Source organism: Zeus faber (genome assembly GCF_960531495.2).
Source record: "Zeus faber genome assembly, chromosome: 7".
NCBI classification, from domain to species: domain Eukaryota; kingdom Metazoa; phylum Chordata; class Actinopteri; order Zeiformes; family Zeidae; genus Zeus; species Zeus faber.
In genome coordinates this window covers 15,262,821-15,283,526 of record NC_137203.1, presented here as the reverse complement: position 1 = coordinate 15,283,526, position 20,706 = coordinate 15,262,821, and the positions used below count along the sequence as shown (strand labels likewise).

At 43.2% G+C, this 20,706-nt stretch overlaps 2 protein-coding genes across 3 annotated transcripts in view; one reads left to right on the top strand and one right to left on the bottom strand.

The window, feature by feature from the left end:
* LOC307233356 (netrin receptor UNC5C-like) overlaps window positions 1-10,428 on the top strand; it is a gene marked incomplete at its 3' end in the record, with an annotated part of 221,372 nt that extends 210,944 nt beyond the window's left edge. The window contains exons 15-18 of the mRNA XM_080004684.1: window positions 2,040-2,189; window positions 3,667-3,831; window positions 7,976-8,154; window positions 10,266-10,428. Coding sequence (XP_079860810.1) covers window positions 2,040-2,189; window positions 3,667-3,831; window positions 7,976-8,154; window positions 10,266-10,428 — 657 coding nt within the window. The remainder of the gene's footprint in view (window positions 1-2,039; window positions 2,190-3,666; window positions 3,832-7,975; window positions 8,155-10,265) is intronic.
* Window positions 10,429-14,808: 4,380 nt separating this feature from the next.
* bmpr1ba (bone morphogenetic protein receptor, type IBa) overlaps window positions 14,809-20,706 on the bottom strand; it is a 96,415-nt gene continuing 90,517 nt past the window's right edge. For both annotated transcript variants that reach the window (XM_080003830.1, XM_080003831.1), the window contains 5 exons: window positions 20,699-20,706; window positions 18,076-18,373; window positions 16,914-17,089; window positions 15,981-16,111; window positions 14,809-15,852 (listed from right to left, as the gene is read on the bottom strand). The exon at window positions 20,699-20,706 is cut by the window's right edge and continues 185 nt beyond it. In XM_080003830.1, the coding sequence (XP_079859956.1) occupies window positions 15,727-15,852; window positions 15,981-16,111; window positions 16,914-17,089; window positions 18,076-18,373; window positions 20,699-20,706 (739 nt within the window). In that variant the 3' untranslated portion in view covers window positions 14,809-15,726. The remainder of the gene's footprint in view (window positions 15,853-15,980; window positions 16,112-16,913; window positions 17,090-18,075; window positions 18,374-20,698) is intronic.

The window sequence follows — 20,706 nt, the reverse complement described above, 5'->3', positions numbered from 1 at the left end:
TTCAAGACATAAGCGGGGCTAACTTATAATTAAACCACAATTTTCCCCAAAAAAAAGGATTCAAGGGAACGTTACTGACTTATATGCACGCATTGTTTAGTCAATTCTAGAGGAACTTTAGTTAAATATAAGAGCAGAATAAATAGATAAACACACTGTGTAAACCAGTATTTCTCAACGTGGGGTTTGGGGACCCCCGGAGGATCCTCCAAGAGCTTCATCGTGCTCCCCAAGCAAAGTGATTAATAGTGAAACGTAATCATTATAAAACGTACATTATAATGTGCATTAATGACTTTTCCGTAGTTTTCTCCATAGCTAGAGTACAGACAGGTGTGGAAGTTTGGATTTTAATTCAATCGAACAATAAAAATCTCCTCAGATGGTGCGGGTAGCGGAGACGCCCCCGCCTCCCCCCAAATACAAAAAAAAACATTATCAGGCGCGTAACGGCTGTATCCCATAACCCGAGGAGGCGAGTAATCCGATTTTGCTTTAAAGGCGTGTGCTGCTCTTTGAGAAACATAAAACAAATTAAGAGAATAAGAGTGAATCTCTGCGGAGTCATGGACGGGAGCTGTTTCTGCCGCCGAGGAGGAGCGAGAAATACATTTTTTTAAAACAGGGGGGGTCAAGCAATGTCAAAACACAGCGGATTGCAAATACTGCGAAGCGCCGGCGGGACCATCTGATGAGGCAGATTAGCATCGGAAATGTGCCGCGGCTCTGGAAACACCATGTGTCATACGCACACGCACACACACACACACACACACACACACACACGCCCACACACACACACACACACACACACACACACACACACTTCCGTTTTTTTTTGGTTTGTTTTTTTACATTTCAAACGCAACCGTCGGAGTTAGGGAACAAAAAACAAATTTCAGGCTTTTTGTTTGTTTTTGGGGTTTTTTTTTTTCAGTTTTTAATGATTGGATGTGTGTGCTGTGGTGAGAGGAGCGGCTGCGTAGGAAGATGACAGAGGAGGAATTGATTATTTCCCTTCAGCCGTGGGAAGGTTTCTGAAGACACGCCAATAAACCTACACTTTGATGATAAAATAATAAACGTGTGCGTGTGCAGATGCATGTAGAAACGTCGTGTTTGTGCGTTGGTGAATATGTTTATGTGTTCGTATGAGCGTATTAATATGCAGTCGCTTAGTTAATATCCTGGCGGTGGCAGGCGGCCAAGCCATTTTCATTTTAAATAGGATGAGGTGTTGCATCAAACCGATTTTATTCATTTCAAGCATTTTACTCTTTAATGGTGGAAAAATACCTGCATGTGCATTTCTCTGTCTTTGAAGAAGGAAAAATGTCTAAAAACAAATTATTTTTGGACATCAGAAGTTTCTCCCCGCCAGTCTGTTCATTAAAATGTTTAAAATAAATAATTTCCGATGATTTTACTCTGCAATGGCTGAAGAAACAAGCGTATTTATCTCTCTTTGGAGAAGAAAAATGTCAAAAACATGTGGACAGCAGAAATTGTGTGTTACATGCGATGGAGGCTCCCGCCATGTTGCATGGAACCAATTAGTTCATCAAAACATTGAAAATAGATTATTGATATTTTAACTTTATTTCTGGGAGAAACACGTTTACTTTCTCTCATAAAATACTAAATACTATCGGGCAAATGAATAACAAGCCATATGATCTTGTGACCTGTTTGGATTGAATTGATTTGAAAGTTGATAAAGTTTAATTATTGGAAATATAGAAATTGATAATATACAGTGAACCTAAACAATTAACAATAAAAATAACCCTTAGAATGAAAATAAATGCATAAATAAACAATGGACAGAAAACAACAAAAATGGGCTATATTTCATAACCTAATGATAAACAATTGAAACCTAAATATGTAAAAAAAACAAAAAACAATAAAATAAACCTAAATAGAAACCAGAAAAAATGTAAAAATGCAACATACCTATAAAATAAGTAGAAGGTGCAGAAATGCCTTCAAGGTTTAAATATGAAATGACTTTTAAGGTTTGAATATTGTCTCTGCAGGAGGTGCTTCAGATGGAGACGCAGATGGGGGGGAAGTTGCTGGACGAGCCCAAGAGCCTGAACTTTAAGGACAGTACACACAACCTGAGGCTGTCCATCCACGACGTCCCACACACACACTGGAAGAGCAAGCTCATCGCCAAGTACCAGGTCAGAGGAGCACACATTCTCTCTCTCTCTCTCTCTCTCTCTCTCTCTCTCTCTGCCGACAATTGCAAACAATCATCATTCAATCTCTCGAATTTGAAAAAAAATAAAAAAATAAAAATAAAAAAAATCAATTCTCAGCGTCAGCGACGAATCAATTTTTTACATCCAAAGCCTCAGACATCTTGAAAAAAAAAATAAAACGTCAAATCAAATGTCCAATTACAAAACCCAGTGGATGCTGATGGCCTTTCTCTCATCAGCTGTGGGAGGGAGTTTGGGAATTTCGCCGTCTGAGCCCGTTTCACGTAAAACGACGTCGGAGGTGTTTTCCTTTGTTTGGGTTGAAGCTTCACATTAAACTGAAGCTTTTCGTGTCAGTGTCGCGAAGAACCGTCGGACGCTTGTGGTCAACTTGTATCGGTCTCTCCGAAGGGGCTTATTCTGCAATACTCACCATCTGGCCGCGCACAATTGTATTACGCGGCTCCTTACTAAATAAAATAATACGTTTCAACGGGATATTGATTTGAAATGATCGTATTACGAGCGGTTTAAGAGCTTCCGCTGAGAAACATTATTCCATGACAACCTGTCCGACGCCGCAGCCACCGAGCTGAATATTCACTTTGCGCAACAACTTCTCCCTCCACGTGATGAAGCTATTCACTGTTATTAATGTGAAATCTGCGACATTTACATGACAAGTCACGGTGAACGCGATGTAAATACCGACGTGCGCATTCACCTCTTCCAGTCTTCGGTAGTAGTTCCTGAGTCTCGTCACTAGATGGCGCCACCAGCTAGTGTTTAGCATTGAGGCGACATTATTGAGAAATGACCGACTGATTACCGCTGTCGACCAATCAGAAGCAAGTATTCCACGGAGCCGCCCCTGCGATGATAACAAAGTGAAGTTTGTGAGAAATCGCCGTCTACTTTCCATAACGCTGACATCTTCACCCTCGATGGATTGGACAAATCCAATGCAAAGAGAACAAGGAGGATGGCGCCAGTGCAATGGATGCTATCTGGGGCAGTAGTCAGGAGGTTAAGGGGGGAAAATGGCTTCGTCTGGTACTGCGAAGGTCCCGGGTCCTCCTGCTGCTCCACCTGCTCCACCTGCACCTGGGGGGTTGGGCGCGGGCAACAGTAACGGCACCAATCATGGCAAGTGAGGGGAAGGTCCGATGACATCATTCTGCACAATAATTAGCCATGTGCTTCTGTATTATGTGTACGAAGTAACAAATGAGGTTGACTGTAATTCAAACCTCAATCAGTCCATTGTTCACGTCGCTGCAATATTGCTGTGAAAGCGCTCGAAAAAAATTCAACTCTTGCCGCCCGGTGGCGCCGGGCCCGACCCCGTCTCGCCTCGTCCTTCCCCTCAAAACAAACCGAGTACACGCAGAGCTACTGAACCTTTAAAGACCTTTGACGGCTTTTTTTGGGGCTTTTTTTCGGGGCGTTTTCCCAGGAGATCTCCTTCTACCAGGTGTGGAGCGGCAGCCAGCGGGCGCTGCACTGCACCTTCACCCTGGAGAGGCTGAGCGCGGCCACCTCCGAGCTGAGCTGCAAGCTGTGCGTCCGGCAAGTGGAGGGCGAGGGCCAGATCTTCCAGCTCAGCAACACCTTGGAGGAGGTAAGGATCGTCTAGGCAGTACACCCACCCATTATTATAAACATATACAGTAACTACATACTAGCACCTCCCAGCGTGCCATAGCATCTATTCCAACATGCTGTGATAATCATACTGAAATTATTATTATTAATAATAATAATAATAATAATAATAATAATAATAATAATAATAATAATAATAATAATATAACCTTTCATACACAACAGGGGCGAATCCACAAATAACAGAGAAAGCGAGCGTATAATTCACAAAGCAGCAAACGATGAAACGGTGCACCGCTCCATGCCCTGCCTCGCAAATAGCGTCGCCGTGTTCCCGGCGCTATTTGCGTGTGTTTAAACTAGGTATTATGCAAACATTTGGTGTAAAATGTCTATGCCCCTTTCTATGCAAATGAGCCTCTTTGCAAATCACGTCCAATTCACAAACAGCGTCGCTATAGCCACACGCAGAGAGGCTATGACCGTCTGCAGGGACCTGGTGGTGACTGAAGCACATTTAAAATAATATTTAATATTATTTATAAATAATACTTTCATTATTATTGTAATAATTATTATTACTGTCAAAGCATCCCAAGGGAGCAGTCAAGCAGAGCATGGTTTTCAAAACGCATCTTGTTAAAACAGATTAGGAGTTACAAACGTTAGGGAATAGTGATGGAGTGGTCAAAATTGACATTGAATGATAGATGGCATTGGCCATGGTGTTCAGCCCGCACAGAAAAAATGAACTTTGTGGTTCAGTGAAATTTTAAATGAACTGTCAGAATTTCTACATAATTTTAAGATTCAGAGAGAACTAGAATTTCTCAAGTTAAAATTGTAATATATGCACATTCATGTCATAAATGAAATATGTGGGAAGAGTAAGTTTTATTATAAATTTACTCATACTATTTAAATCTTTTATAGTCACTGCACATAAACTTAAAAATACTAGTCAATTTTAATCTAATAGTATAGCGTCTTTTAATCCGTGCATCTCCGCGCGAATCAGACCCAAAATAAGGGCAAATTGCGCTCAGCAGAAAATCTTTATGGCCGTGTTTGCGCTGTAATATCATTAGCGCAATATCTTTTATGAATCAGACGCTAAGACGGCGCAGATATCGGCAGATAGATAATTGATGCTCAATTCATGGTGCTATTGGCAGTATTTTCTAAATACTGTTTTCCCTCAACCAAAAAATAATTATTTTATTTTAATAATTTTGTATCTGTTTTTAGAACAATAATTATTAAAAAAAAATTATATCATATATATTTTTTATTATAACAATTATTATTATTATTATTATTATTATTATTATTATTAATAATAATAATAATAATAATATTAATAATAATAATAATAATAATAATAATAATAATAATAATAATAATAATAATAACTATGATAATAACAACAATAATAATAATAATAATAATAATAATATTTTTTTTGCCACGGAAACTATACTATGTACGGTACTATATATACTATGTACGGTACGGTACTATGAAAAGTTCTTAAAGTCATGATATTTTTGGGGAGTGTTTCTGTTGGCCAATAACCAGGGTATGGTTACAGAGTAACAAATATATCACTATGACTTTAAAGTATTCCAAATATTTTATTTCATTTAACCAACGCAACACCAGCACACAGCATGCGCCTCAAATCGATAAATAAAGAACGTGTTCATCAACAGACCGACACATTCCTCCCCTAAACAGCCCTCATCCTTCGAACGACGTTGACCCTAAAATATCGAATGTAAATAAATGCACCTGGTTACGGAAGAAATCTAGTAAACTACTATTCCTCCAAGCCGTATTTCCGCATCAAGTGGTTTGTTGTTGCGCTAAAGGAGTCTGACGTCCCCCACATGTAAGATAATGGGGGGAGGGGGGGGGACGACAAGGTTAGAGCATTTATTATTTCAGCAAAAATAAAAATGAGCTGAAACGGAGAAATGTCCCGGAGCATCAATCACTCAATCGCTCCGGGCGAGGCGGCGGGAGGGTTCCCTCCGATAAAAAAAGAAAAGAAAGGCAGACCAAGTCGAGGCTGTAAACACTAATCATTTACACCAACAGGGGCAGCCATTGTTCCCTCTGCCAAGTCCCAGTCATTAAAGCGCCGCTTCCTCTCAGCTCAGGAGAGGCAGATTAATGGAAGAGCGAGAGAGAGGGAGAGAGAGAGGGAGAGAGAGAGAGAGAGAGAGAGAGAGAGAGCATTAAAAGACGAAGGGACAGATGAACGCATCATAGACACATTTCTATTCAGTCAAGACTCATCTCAGTGGACGAGTTGAAAATGTCATCATGGAAGCTGCGTGTAAACGTCAGACGTTTAAAGGGGACCTATGATGCTCATTTCCACACTATGTTTTCATCCTCTAACTCCAGCAGAGGAGCGTTGCATGATTCACAGTTTAAAACAACATTATTTATCTTACACTGATCAGCCACAACATTAAAACCACCACTAATAACCACTTATAGTGTGTAGCTCCCCCTCGTGCCGCCAAAACATCTGACCCATCGACATGGACTCCACAAGACCTCTGAAGGTGTCCTGTGGTCTCTGGCACCAAGACGTGAGCAGCAGATCCTTTAAGTCCTGGAAGTTGTGAGGTGGGGCCCCCATGGATCTGGCTTGTTGTTCAAGCACATCCTACAGATGCTGCATCGGATCGGAGCCTAACCCCGCCCATCCACATGACGTAGAAGAAAACGTGATTCATCAGACCAGGCCACCTTCTTCCACTGCTCCATGGTCCAGTTGTGACGGTCACGTGTCCATTGTAGGTGCTTTCGGTGGTGGACAGGGGTCAGCGTGGACACTCTGACCGGTCTGCAGCTACACAGCCCCATACGCAGCAAGCTTTTATGCACTGTGTGTTCTGACACCTTTCTATTGTAGCAGCATCAACTTTTTCACCAATTTGTGCGACAGTAGCTCTTCTGTGGGATCAGACCAGATGGGCTGGACTTCACTCCCCACGTGCATCAATGAACCCATTGGCGTCCATGACCCTGTCGCCGGTTCAGCGGTTGTCCTTCCTTGGACAACTTTTGGTAGGTACTAACCACTCCGTACCGGGAACACCCCACAAGACCTGTTGTTTAGGAGATGCTCTGACCCAGTCTTCTATCCATCACAATTTGGCTCTTGCCAAAGTCACTCAGATCCTTACGCTTGACCACTTCCTGCTTCCAACACATCAACTTCAAGAACTGACCGTTCACTTGCTGCCTCATCCATCCCACCCCTCGACAGGTGCCATTGGAACGAGATGATCAATGTTATTCACTTCACCGGTCAGTGGTTGATCGGTGTATACTGGCCATTTTTCTTTTGCTCAGTTCAGCCTCTGTCTGAAACATATGAGCTCCGGTCTCTTTCAGCCCCCCCCTCCCTAAAAGCCCACTTTCTCCCGATCGGCCAATTTCCGGAAGCCCGGAAAAGCTACATTGTCTGCACTGAAACTGTATTCACAAGCATCCGATTATCAAGACAAGACCAACATTTCAGGGATATAATGTGACCATGTAGTTATTGACTTATTTTTCTGCTCCCGTTCCCTTGGCGCAGAGTTCCCACCCGCTTCCCCCCCGATCACCTCGGTAGGTGATCGGGGGGGAAGCGGGTGGGGAGGTGGCGGAGACGCTGCTGGCTGATAAGGTTGACGCGGATGAGGAAACAGATTGCGGCTGTTTGTCCCGTTGCCCACACGGGATGTCCAGACGATCAAAGTTTACACCTTAGGGGAGATCAATTGGTTTTCACATAAAAACGTACGGACGCGGTCCAACAACTTCCGAGGCAAACTGAGCAGGTGGACGGGTGGGTCCCTGTGCTTCGTGGGCGTGCTGTACCTGGCGCAGATGACAGCTCGTGCGGGTGACACGCGCTAGTGTTAGCATGAGCACGCACTGGAGGCGGTGTGACGCGAGGGGCGATAATCCAGGGACGGAATCACAGAGTGGTTGCCCGTGGCAGCAGCCATTACTAACAGAACCGCGGTCATTATTCAGAAATAACTGACTGCTGATGGCCGCTATCGACCGATCATAATCGAGTATCAGAGTACTTCTGTTAAAAAAAACCCTTGTGCTGTTTTTTTGGGGGGGGTTTTTTGTGATTTTTCCAGGATGTCCAGTGCATAGACACGTCCCTGATGGATCCGGCCAGCAGCATCACCACCCTGGTGGGACCCAACGCCTTCCGCATCCCCCTGTCCATCAGGCAGAAGCTGTGCGGCAGCCTGGACGCGCCCCAGACCAGGGGCAACGACTGGAGGATGCTGGCCCACAAGCTCAACCTGGACAGGTAATGGACGCCGCTCCAAGCGGCTGGTGCTGTTATTTAATGAGGGTTATCACAACGTTATCACTAGTGCTGACTGCAGATTGAGTGATTCAGCAAAATATGTTTTCTTTAGTGTATATACTTTATTTCCATTTAAAAGAATCTGGCATAAATGCTCAAGTAAGGATATTGAGGAGGTGTTGTGGTAATAAAGAAGTATTGCGACGTCTCTTTAAAGAGAATAAATCTTTCTTTTTTACAAACGCTACAAGCACGTTATAATCACATTTTATTTATTTTTTTTGCTCCATTGTTGGTTCCAGTTAAAATGATATAAACCATTCAACACAGACACTTTCAGACTGCATTTGTATTCACGCTTGTGTTAATTACCTTCCAATGGCTCCAAGCTAGCGGGGGCACATTGAGAATTGTTTTTCTTTCGGGTTCTGCTCTGATATGTATAAATCATGAGGAGGATGATGAATTGTTGAAAGAACAGAGAACCGGCCTTCTGCGCCATCTGCTCTCTCATTGTTTGTGCATCGCAGCGGCGGCGGCGGCGGCGGCTCGGCTTTAAAATTCAGACCCGTGCTTCTCCATCAACTTTCATAGTCACGCACAGACACACCAGCCGACGCACGCACGCACGCACGCACGCACGCACGCACGCATTAGCCATTAGTCTTTTAACGCTTATGGCCTGATATTCCCTCCTCCTACTGTAGGGGGGCGATAGAGAGCGATGAAGGGTCTTATGGTTCAAGTTCAAGTTCAAGAGAATCTTTGTCACATACGTTGCTGTTGTCATAAGGAAGTTGCTCCAGCACAATGCATCCTGGTGTTTTTTAACATCCTATCTGATGCATAGTGTGGACATACTATAGAAGCACTTGTGTGCTAGTGTGCTTATTTGGCACGTTAAGGAGGATGCTACCACACCATGTCAGACAGAATTAGGGGATGGGTTGATGGATGGATGGTTGGGTGGATGGAATGTTGGGTGGATGGGTGGGTGGTTGGCTGGGAGGTTGGTTGGATGGATGGATGGTCCGTTGGTTGGGTGGATGGATGGATGGATGGATGGTTGGGTGGATGGATGATTGGGTGGGTGGCTGGTTAGTAGGTTGGATGGATGGATGGATGGCTGGTTGGGTGGATGGATGGATGGATGGATGGTTGGGTGGATGGATGGATGGATGGATGGACGGTTGGGTGGATGGGTGATTGGGTGGGTGGCTGGTTGGAAGGTTGGATGGATGGATGGTTGGGTGGATGGTTGGGTGGATGGATGGATGGATGGACGGTTGGGTGGATGGGTGATTGGGTGGGTGGCTGGTTGGAAGGTTGGATAGATGGATGGTTGGATGGATGGATGGACGGATGGGTGATTGGGTGGGTGGCTGGTTGGAAGGTTGGATGGATGGATGGATGGATGGATGGATGGTTGGATGGATGGATGGATGGATGGTTGGGTGGATGGATGGATGGTTGGGTGGATGGATGGACGGTTGGGTGGATGGATGGATGGTTGGGTGGATGGATGGATGGTTGGGTGGATGGATGGATGGACGGTTGGGTGGATGGGTGATTGGGTGGGGCGCTGGTTGGAAGGTTGGATGGATGGATGATCCTTACAAGGTGTTTGGAGCCAGAGGCAGTCAGTGGGTGAAATGGAGAATTGGGAGGAAAGGACATGAAAAGCACGTCAGGAATGAAGCCGTCAGACGGAGACAAACAACAAACAACAAACAAACAAACAAACAAACAAACAAACAAACAAACATAAAGTATTTTCAGGCAAACACAATTTTTTTTTTCCGGAGAGAGACAGAGACAGACAGATTATTAGAACATTATCAACCCTTCTGCCAAACTCAGACTCTCAACACTGACCAATTTTTCCCCCTTTCCTTTCAACCGGATTATGGGTTATTATGGGTTACATCATTTCATTCCACTTTGGATGGACTTAATGAACTTCTCACAAGACAAGATGGTCGTAATTATGCGAATAATTGTTGAACAAGTGCCCATCGGTGAAGATTTGACCATAAATGTCAAACTCCAGGGCCACACCCTCTGCTGTGGTGTTATTGTTTTTGGGACATTGATTTACGCCTCCCCTCCAGGTACCTGAACTACTTTGCCACCAAGTCCAGTCCCACGGGCGTGATCCTCGACCTGTGGGAGGCCCAGCACTTCCCCGACGGCGACCTGAACGAGCTGGCGGCCGTCCTGGAGGAGATGGGTCGCCATGACGGCAACCTGCCCTCCATGATGGCGGACCACTGACCCCCGGCGGGTGGGGGTCGCCGGGAGACGGCGACCGGACATTTCGCGGCGGGATTCTACGGATGATGTAACGACACGGGGCGAGCGAGTCGGACGCAAGCGTTTAAAAAAAAAAATATATATATATATATATAATGATAAGTTGTCACCACGGCGACTGAGTTGTGGTTAAAACACTGCACCGTGGCTTCTGGGAAGAGAGGAAATAGCTGCAGGAGCACCGTGTGTGTGTGTGCGTGTGTGTGTGCGTGCGTGTGTGTGCGTGTGTGTGTGAGAGTGTATGTGCGCGCGTGTGTGGGAACGCCGGTAAAATCGTTTTTTAATTGTCGAGGAGGGTCAAAAAATTGCCGACCCGCCGAAAAAAGACCTTGTCCATTCTCCATCCGAGCACCAAACGTTCAAGTCAGAACAACAACAAGTGCGAAAAAGGAAAGAAGCGACGACCTCCGCACGTTTTCTACGGGAACGAGCGAGAACGAAAGCGAGAGGGGAAGAAGAGTGAAGGAGACGCAGGGAGGAAGGGCGGAGGGCTGACTAAAGAGCAACGAGAGAGGGGGAGGGAGAGAGAGAGAGAGAGAGGGAGGGAGGGAGGGTGGAGTAACGGGGGAGACGCAGGAAGCCCCCCTCAGGGGAAACGGAGCGAAACTAAAGAACTAAAGTGATGACAACAAGTGAAAACAGGAGGTGGAGGATGAAGCAGCAGCAGGTGGTTCCCTCCCGGAGCAGGGGAGCTGAGGAAGGAAGGAAAGTCATGATGATGATCCTCCTCCTCCTCCTCCTCCTCCTCCTCTCGCTCCCGTGAGCCCGGGCCGCGCCGCGTTCTCGCCGCTGCAGCTCGCCGGCGCCGCAGGTCCAGGGGTCTGTCCGTCAGAGGTCAAAGGTCCCGGCAGAATGGAGCGTCGGGGGGGGGGGGGGTTTCGTTCCCGGACGTCGGCGGCGTCTTTTCTTTTCTCGGCGTCGGTTGGCTGGACGGCGTTTTTCGGACGCCCTCCGCTCTCCCCTCTTTATCTTTTGCGCCGCGAAGGACGCAAAGGTCGTCGGCCAGACACGTCCGTGGCAGCGCTTTGGCCACGCCGGGCCCCTCGTGACAGAAAGGGTTTCGGACACAGAAGGGCGGGGGCCTTCAGCCGCTTTTAACCGCCGGTATAAAAAAGGCTTGTGGAGAGAACCGTACCCTGGAATCAAGGAGGCTATAATCACGGTTTCCGGACGGCGCTCGGTGAAAGGCAGCGGAGGAGTGACGCCAAAAATTTGGTGGGGAAGTGATCGTGTTAAAAGTAAATCAATGCTAGTGTCGCAAAGAGTGAACCATCCATCCGTTCTCACTTCATACGGCAAACCGTGGCGTTCCATGTGTTTGGTGTCACTTCATCATAGAATGTCGGTCTCAGTCTTGTGATCTGCGTCCACGCCTTCCTGTCATTTTTATTTATCTGACTTCTGTGGTCACTAGCGCCACCCCGTGGCCTTTTTATGGAACAACATTTACATTTTGATTCTCGTCCTTTTTCTTTGTATATACATGCAAATCATGTTCATACTGATATTGTATCACCCACATATCGTCATTCATTGATTTTTTTATTATTATTGATTTGTATACATCAATATTATTTTTGGGGGTTTATGGTTGAGTTTCGTTTTTAGGTTATGGGCTGTATAGAAAACAAGGTGTGAGTCTCTATCATAGATGTTTTTTACAAAGGCCATTCATAAACTAACTGAGTTAACACTCAATAACAGTGTTTTTATTTTTATTTTATTTGGGGGGGGGGGGGGGGGTTAGGACTCATTACATATGAAGAAGTCGGGGCCTCTATGTAAAAAGTGTTTTTCTTTGTGTTTTATGAATGAACACTGAGTTTGTGTTGGTGCATATGCGGTGCTGAAGGCCCTGTCGATCAGTTCTAAACAGGGGTTAAAAGCCTCTGGGGTCGCGTGATGTATTTGAGGAAAAGAAACAACAAAAAAACAAAAAAAAAAAAAAAAAAACGCCATGAACAATGTGAAAACTGAGAAAACAGAAAAAAAAAAAAAAAAAAAAAAAACATCTTAAAATCAGCTCAAACCACGAGAGCTGCAGTGTTTTATCGTGACAGTTTTTGAGGTGTAAGTATCATGTTTGGCAGCACCCACAACGTGTAATGTGGACATTGTTATAAACAAAAGAAAAAAACTGTTTTGTTCTGAACTATGGAGAGATGCCATATTAAAACTAAAGTGACATCAGGTTTGTTGAAGAGATCATATGAGGCTGAGGCTGGGTTCAAACAGGCACTAAAGTGTTTTTTTTGTTCTTGTTGTTGTTGTTTTTCATATTTTTCATATTTCTGGAGCATAATTCATCTCCTCGTGAGTGTCTTCACAGGAGGAATCCAGATGGAATTGTCCTTTTTCTTTTTGGAGAACCAGACACATAAAAACAGAAGAACATTATATAAAAGCAGATCTGTCGGTCGAGTTGAAACGCAGATGTCGGCCTTAAAACATAAAATACTGAAGGTTAATCATTTAATATGATTTTCAAAAGGAATATATATTTTGTCAAAGATCCTCAACCAAAGCGTAGCCCCATCTCCCCAAACTCAGAATGTCACATTATAGGAGAATTAAGGCCAATGACACAGTTTCCTCATAACAAAACCCCCTTTTTTTTTTAACACGTTTTAATAAAAAATAAAGAAAATATGTATTGAAAAGATGTATAAAAAGTATTTAAAAATATATTCAAGAAATGTATTTTTTTTAAATGTATAATTTAAAAAACTTGATTGTTTTTGATATTTTTTTAAATCCGTTTTTAAATATATATCTTTAAAATACATATTTTATTTGTCTTTCCCTCTGTTTAGTCGGCTAGAAAATGAATTGTGCGCCACAAAATATATTTAACTCAGATTGTCCTGTCCCTGTTTAAATCCAGCCCAAAGATCATCCAGTATTTCCGGATTTATGAATAAATCCGGTAAATACTGGAGTTAAAAAGGGGGAGTTTCAACAAGAAAGCGCATGTCAAGTTTAAAGAGAGGGATGTAAAAAAAAAAATGCATTTTTTTCTAGACACAGTATGTACAGTTGTGTACTGTCCGCTATATTTGGCAAAATGTCAGAATACGAAGAACAAAAAAAAAGTGCAGTACAATTAGATACTAGTTTGTATGTTTTTATTTATTTCATTTTTTATTTTTATTTTTTGTAAAAGCAGTGTCTACTATGCAAACCTGGCATCAGAACTCTTTATCTACGGCTGTGCTTGTAAGTGCATTTTAATTTGAATGTTAATGTTCATTTCTGGTTTTTATTTGGTTTGAGGTGGGGTTGTGGTGGGTCCCTCCTGGCTTCTCCTGCAACGCTTCATGGTCCCTCCACTCCGCTCTGTCTAACTGTTCTCTGTACAAAGTGTAAGAAAGAATTTTTAAGACAATTAATAAATTATATTTATAAGCAATGCTGAGAAATCCGCCTGTCCCCGTCTGCTTATTGCCTGGATTCGTCTGGATGGATGTACACATGTGCTCCATGATCTTTTCAGTTGTTTTTCTTTGTTTGTTTGTTTTGTTTACACACTGATATGTTCCTTGTTTATAATCATAGGAAGCTGCTTCTTTTTACCTTTGCTGTTTTTTCTGCTGCTCAAATGTCCTCAACCTGTGTCTTTTCTTGTGGGAGGCGCATTATAAGAAGGAAATCAGGATATTATTATTATTATTATTATTATTATTATTATTATAATTAAGAAATTATATATGTTTTGTATATATAATTATATAATTAGTCATTTGCAAAAAAAATTAAATGTGGCTCGCAGGGCCGACCCCCCCCCCCCCCCCCCCCCCCCGAAATCTTCCTCTTGTGGCCTTGATGCACTGCGTACAAAGCTCGAGCGTCTCCTCCCGTCATTTCCTTCGAGGAACGGGACTTGGATGGACACATCAGGACCAGATGGAACCAGGGTGGATCATGTATTGATTATGATGTAATCCTCTTACGGAAGGTTTTACCCAGAGATCCAGATTTTCTGCAAATCATACCACGTATAGCCTCCAAACAGGGAGGATGTGGTCACATCTTTCTGCAATATCACAGCATGGCGAGGAAAGGGGAAGGGAGGGTCCCATAGGGCACTTTCTCTAGCCGGGCACCAGGATAGAATTTGATGAACTTTAACATTCCTCAGTAATGTTGATATATATTTTTCCGTCTCCTCCGAAATGTCAGGTATAATAAAAGCATGGCATTTTGCTGCTGGAGAGCCGGGTAGGGGATAAGGGTCTTTTTTTAGTGGCTTAAAGCTAGACTTTAGTTTCATCGGAGGGTATTTATTTATGCAGTTTATTTATTTTGTTAATTTTTGTTGGGAACGCAAGGTCATAGCCCCTTCGTCACGGATCAAAACCAGCTTTACACGTCTCACTTAACACTAAAAATCTTTATTAAACTGTAATAACAGACACCGACACACAAGGAAACTGCCCTGCGACCCCCGAAATCCAGAACCGGTTTTGGCCATAGAAACTTTTTTATTATTCTCTTAGAATCTCAAAGTGTCAATATACATGGAAAATAAGATGTTTCGGTTCCTTTTTTTTTTTTTTCTTTTTTCAACAAACATTACCAACAAAACCAGCACATCTTTTAAAGCCTGGATGTCCGTGTAGCCGTCACGTACTCTGTCGGTCCAGTCAGTGTATCGAAAAAAACTTTATTAACACAGCCAGTAGTGGTGCACTGGGTTTTAAAAGACGGTGTCTCGTTACGATTAAAGATTCAGCCTTTTATTCACATCCTCTAGTCTATCACTCCAACCTTTAGCTACAGGTAGAGCAGCTTTCACAGAAAGCACTGGGTTATTTTCCCATTCACTGGTTCACCTCAGTAGCCTTTTTTCTTTTTTTTTTTTTTAACTTTTTTACCAATTTCTGGAGCTAAAATTGAATGTTTTTTTATTATTATTTTCAAGGCCACGCTTCTTTTCCTGGTTTTAAGAGTCCTCGAATGGTCCCGAAAAAAAAGAAGATCGGCTCCTCTCTGGACCTTTGAAATATCATTTCTTGAACCAAGGTTTAGTCCTCTTTACATCCAAAAGAGCTTTTACTTTGAAGGGCGACGAGGGGGGCGGTGGACTTGAAGTTCAGGTTGAGGTTCAGGGCTTCAGGTTTGTTTCCATCCTTCCTTCCCAATCCTGTCCTACTCTTCCCCCAAAAGGCTCGTGGGTCTTGTAAGTCCAAGGCAACGTGTGTGTAAAAAAAACATGGACGACCGCAGACACACACACGCACGCACGCACGCGTGGCGGCGTCACAGCTTGATGTCCTGCGACTCGGACATCTTGGCGAGCGTCTTCTTCACGCGCAGCGCCGTGAGCCGCGAGGCCGGGTTGTGAGCCCAGCACTCAGTCATCAGCTTCCCCATCTGCCGCAAACACTGTGAACACACGGGGCCGCCAGAGTCAGCCATTTTGTTTATGTGTATATGTGTGTGTTTGATGTGTGTGTGTGTGTGTGTGTGTTTGCTGTGTGTGTGTGTGTGTCTGTGTGTGTGAGGGCTCCCACCTCGTCGCTGGTCCATCTGTTGGGGAAGGAGGGCCGTAGCCTCTTGATGCAGACCACCTCCCGCATGTCCTCGTACGAGGGGTCCGTGGGCACCAGGTCGTGGTACGGCAGCTGGTACTCCTCCAGGATCCCTGCATTTTCATTTTAGTTTAATTTTCTGTTATTTGTTCTATTTTATACTATCGTTTTTCTTATTAATTAGCATGTAGAAAAAATATAAAAAAATTAAGGTATATCTATGTTTGTATGGTGTGTATCCGGTCTGGTGGGAAGTGACACAGTAGAAGGACTTTGTTACCGTAAGTCAATTTTTAAGTACATTTCAAAGCAAAAAATCTATACTTTTTACTCTACTACATTTATAACACTGTTATTTTAGTTAAAGAAAAAAAAAACAATTCAGATTTGTATATATATATATATGTATAAACAAAAAGCAAGCCAAATGAGGACATGCATGAGAAAAAAAAACTTTACGCCAAGTACTACATTTCTAACACACTCATGTTATTTCAATTTAAACTGGTCCATTCTGAGTGGATCGTGGGCATATACGTACGTCCACTTCTTCAAAAATCTCAAATTCATACTCACCGAATTTCTCATGCTGTGTTTTTATTTATTTTCCAACCATCACTCAGATGTTGTTGGGTGAAATTAAATCATTACAAGTGTTCGCAAATTGTTCCTCCATACTCTCCACATAGTGTTAAAAACAGCGCACAAAAGCATTATTGTTATTATTGTTTTTGCAAAATCAATCAGAAGGATTTTAGTCTAAAATAATGTTCTGGGTCAAATGCGGATCCTGAGGCGGGGCCAGTTGAGAAACACCGACAATGATATAATATAATGTAATGTGTAATGTAGGCATGTGTGACGTGTGTGTGATGAGTGTGTAGTTTGATTAAGGGCTGAATTCTGTCCCTTTACCTCCCGAGACGCAGCGGCGTGCGATCTCCCACAGGATGAGGCCGAAGCTGTACATGTCGGCCATGATGTAGGACTGGAAGTGGAAGCGGTTCAAGGTCTCGTCCAGCACCTCGGGGGGCATGTAGCGCTTGGTGCCCACCCTGGTGTTGGGGGGGATGTCCACCTCATTGGTGTCACTGGGGAAATAAAGATGAAATTCATTTATGGTGCAAGACGCTGAGTTCTCAGTCATCCAAATTCAAAAATTCGACCCCTAAAATGAACATAAGCTATTTGAAGCATTGGCAGTTAACATCTATAACATTGTGAAGGACGAATGCATCTGATTTTTAAACTGAATGACAGGTCGAAGTTCAGTCATCATAATTGGAATAAAAGAAAATGCTCTGCCTGTTAATATTGTAATGTTCATTGGATTCTAAACTGGAAAGTGGAACCAGAAACATTTTGGGAAATTTTAACGCGCTACACAAACCTCAAGTGATCATTTTGAAAAATAATCCCATTCAAATAATAAAAAAACATGAAACTGCATCTTATTTTTGCTCATTCTAGTTAAGTTTACCTTATAATTTTATCAAATAATAAAAATATATATTAATAAAAATAAAAAATAATACATAATAATAATTTAATATTAATAAATACTACTACTACTATTATTATTATTGTTATTATTATCATTATTATCATTATTAATAATAATAATTATTATTATAATAATAACAATAATAACAACAACAAAAATAATAATCATAATAATAATAATAATAATAATAATAATAATAATAATACAATAAATACAAATCAAATAAACAATTAAGTAAAATAAAAAAAGTAAAGTAAAAACAAGAAAATAAATAAAATAAATCTTTAATAATAACAATAAAAATAAATAATAGATGAAAAATTATAAACAAATAAAAAATAACAATAAAATCAGCAAAACATAATCATAATTAAACCAAGCAGCAGCCTCCTTACAATTAGGTAAAATAACAAAAAGGTAAAAAAAAATGAAAGGTGAAATGAAAAAACAGTAGAATAAAATAACAATAATAATACAAAATCAACAAACAAACAAAACCCAAATTAAACCAAGTAGCAGCCGTTACATTTACTCAAAGAACGGGATCCTCTATCCCCGACCAGCAGCCCTCACCTGATGAACTTGACGGCCAGCCCCAGGTCTGCGATGCAACAGGTGCCGTTCCTCTTCACCAGGATGTTCTTGCTCTTGAGGTCTCGGTGGGCGATGGCCGGCTTGCCCTGCGTGCCGAAGATCTCCGTGTGGAGGTGGCACAGGCCCGACACGGAGGAGTAGGCCAGCCGGAGCATGGCGCGGCCGTCCAGCGTGCACGAGCGCAGGTGGTCGTACAGCGAGCCGCTCTCGTGGTAGTCGGTGATCAGGTAGAGCTGGGTCCACGAGCCGGTGCCTTTAATGTCCGCCGCGATGAAACCTGGAGACCGGGGGGGGAGGCGGGCGAGGAAGGAGAGGGAAGAGTAGGATGGATGTTACAGCTGCGAGGGTTGGATTCTTTAGGGTTAAAAAGCTAAAGAGTGCTGAGTGTGCGTGTCCCCTTAAGAATCCCAGAGCGCGAGAGCGAGGCCAGCTTCACACCCAATCCGACAAACGACAAGAATTAAGCGTAAGTCCATTCATCCCTATAGAGCAGGGGTCGAGCACCTATGGCTCGCGAGCCAATTATGGCTCTTTTCGATGACGGTATATGGCTCGCAGACAATTTTGAGCTAAAATTTTTCATCACAATTACCAAGTAATAAATAATTATTCTGTGTCATTTTAAAGTAAAACAGGGAAGAGAAATTACAATTTTTAAAATAGAATTCAAAAAACGCGGCGGACAAAGGGGCGTAGTCAAGCACCGACTGCGGACCACAGAAAGACTGCCCCTCCCGGGTCTCTGCTCAGGCGCCACTTGTGGGAGTCCCGGCCACAGGTGAGGGTTTAGGGAGGGAGACGGAGTCTTTCTGGCCGTGGTTCGCCCGCATGGCCGAGAGTTTTATTGTTCATATTAATATGCGCCACGCAGGCCACAATTATATATGTCACTGAGGATTATTATGATAATTGTGGATAATAATGATCCTCTCGGGCGCAGGAGGGACGGCGTTCCACTGCCGGGCTGCTTACGAGCCCGTGCGCCGATCCCCTCTGTAAGACGGACGAACATTAAGAAAACTCCCTGCCTCCAGTCGGAGCAATCAGCTGAGCACAAGTGGACAGAAATGGGAAAAAACTTCAACATGTATGTGACAAATAATCTCTTGAACTTGAACCTGAAGACCAGCTGATTCTTAAAACTTGCAACGAGCTTCCCGTCACATAGCACACGAGGCAGCGTGTGAGTATTGCCGTTTTGACCATGTCTGGCTCTACATACGCATGTGAGCCGTCTTTCTGGCGCCTGAGAAACATTAAGAGCAACCTACGCTCACGTCGAACTGATGGACGCCTCAACGCGGCATGAAGCTGAACCTCACTACGTATGAACCACAAGGCCATCTCGCAAAACCATGCAGCACCAGAAGTCGCATCATGGTAAAAAGTATTTCATTTAGTATTGGTTAGCTACAGTACAACAACAATATTATTAAGAAGAATAAAGAGAAATTTATTACATATAGCGCTTTTTTAAGTACTCAGAGATGTGTTATACGTTAAAAATGTATGCCCTACTTAAAAAATGCACGCATTAAGTTGCATTCAGTTTTATTAAATATTATATGGCTCACAAAGAAATACGTTTGGAAATATTTGGCTTTTATGGCTCTCCCAGCCAAAAAGGTTCCCGGCCCCCTGCTATAGAGAGTCGGACTCCGCACGTGAAAACCATTACAATTTTCGGGATACGTTCACATTTTCCAACTCGTCGGTTGATTGACCGGTTTCGGCCCAAAGAAATGTCCACAGAGCAAACGACGCTGCTGTACTGGAGAAAAGGAGCTCTCCGGCTTTCCCCGACACACACGGCTGTATTTTGTAATGCCAAACCGAGACGCAGTTCATTCCACGGCCAGGAGGAGGCGAGGATCCGACTGTAGGATGCGACTATGGATTCGGTGTGAAACAAACCTAAGAGATATAACTTGAACCAAAGTTTAACTTATTCTAAGCATTGTCCAGTGTATCCAGAATACTTCCATATCCTCTGTGAGGTTATGTTCTCCCTTTCAACAATTTATATATATATTAAGCCATAAACAATATTATATACACCAATATTTTCATGTGTTTGTTTTAATTGTACCTTTTATTTTGTTTTCAATTTCCAATAAAGCCTTTTCAACTGAACTGATTGATGAGAGAGAGAGACAGGGAGGGAGAGAGAGAGAGAGAGAGAGAGAGAGAGACAGGGAGAGAGAGAGAGAGAGAGAGAGACAGGGAGGGAGAGAGAGAGAGAGAGAGAGAGAGACAGGGAGAGAGAGAGAGAGAGAGAGACAGGGAGAGAGAGAGAGAGACAGAGAGAGAGAGGGGGGGGGTGCAAGCTCTTGTCTATCTGTGTGTGCGTGTGTGTGTGTGTGTATGTGTGTCTGTTTGTGCCTATCAGTATGTGTGTGTGTGTGTGTGTGTGTGTGTGTGTGTGTGCGTGTGTGCGTGTGTGTGTGTGTATGTGCGTGCATGCGTGCCTGCGTACATGCGTGTGTGTGTGTGTGTGTCTGTCTATGCGTGTGTGTGTGTGTGTGTGTGTGTCTGTCTATGTGTGTGTGCGTGTGTGTGTGTGTGTGTGTGTGTGTGTGTGAGCGAGAGCACTCCTCCTCACCCAAGATG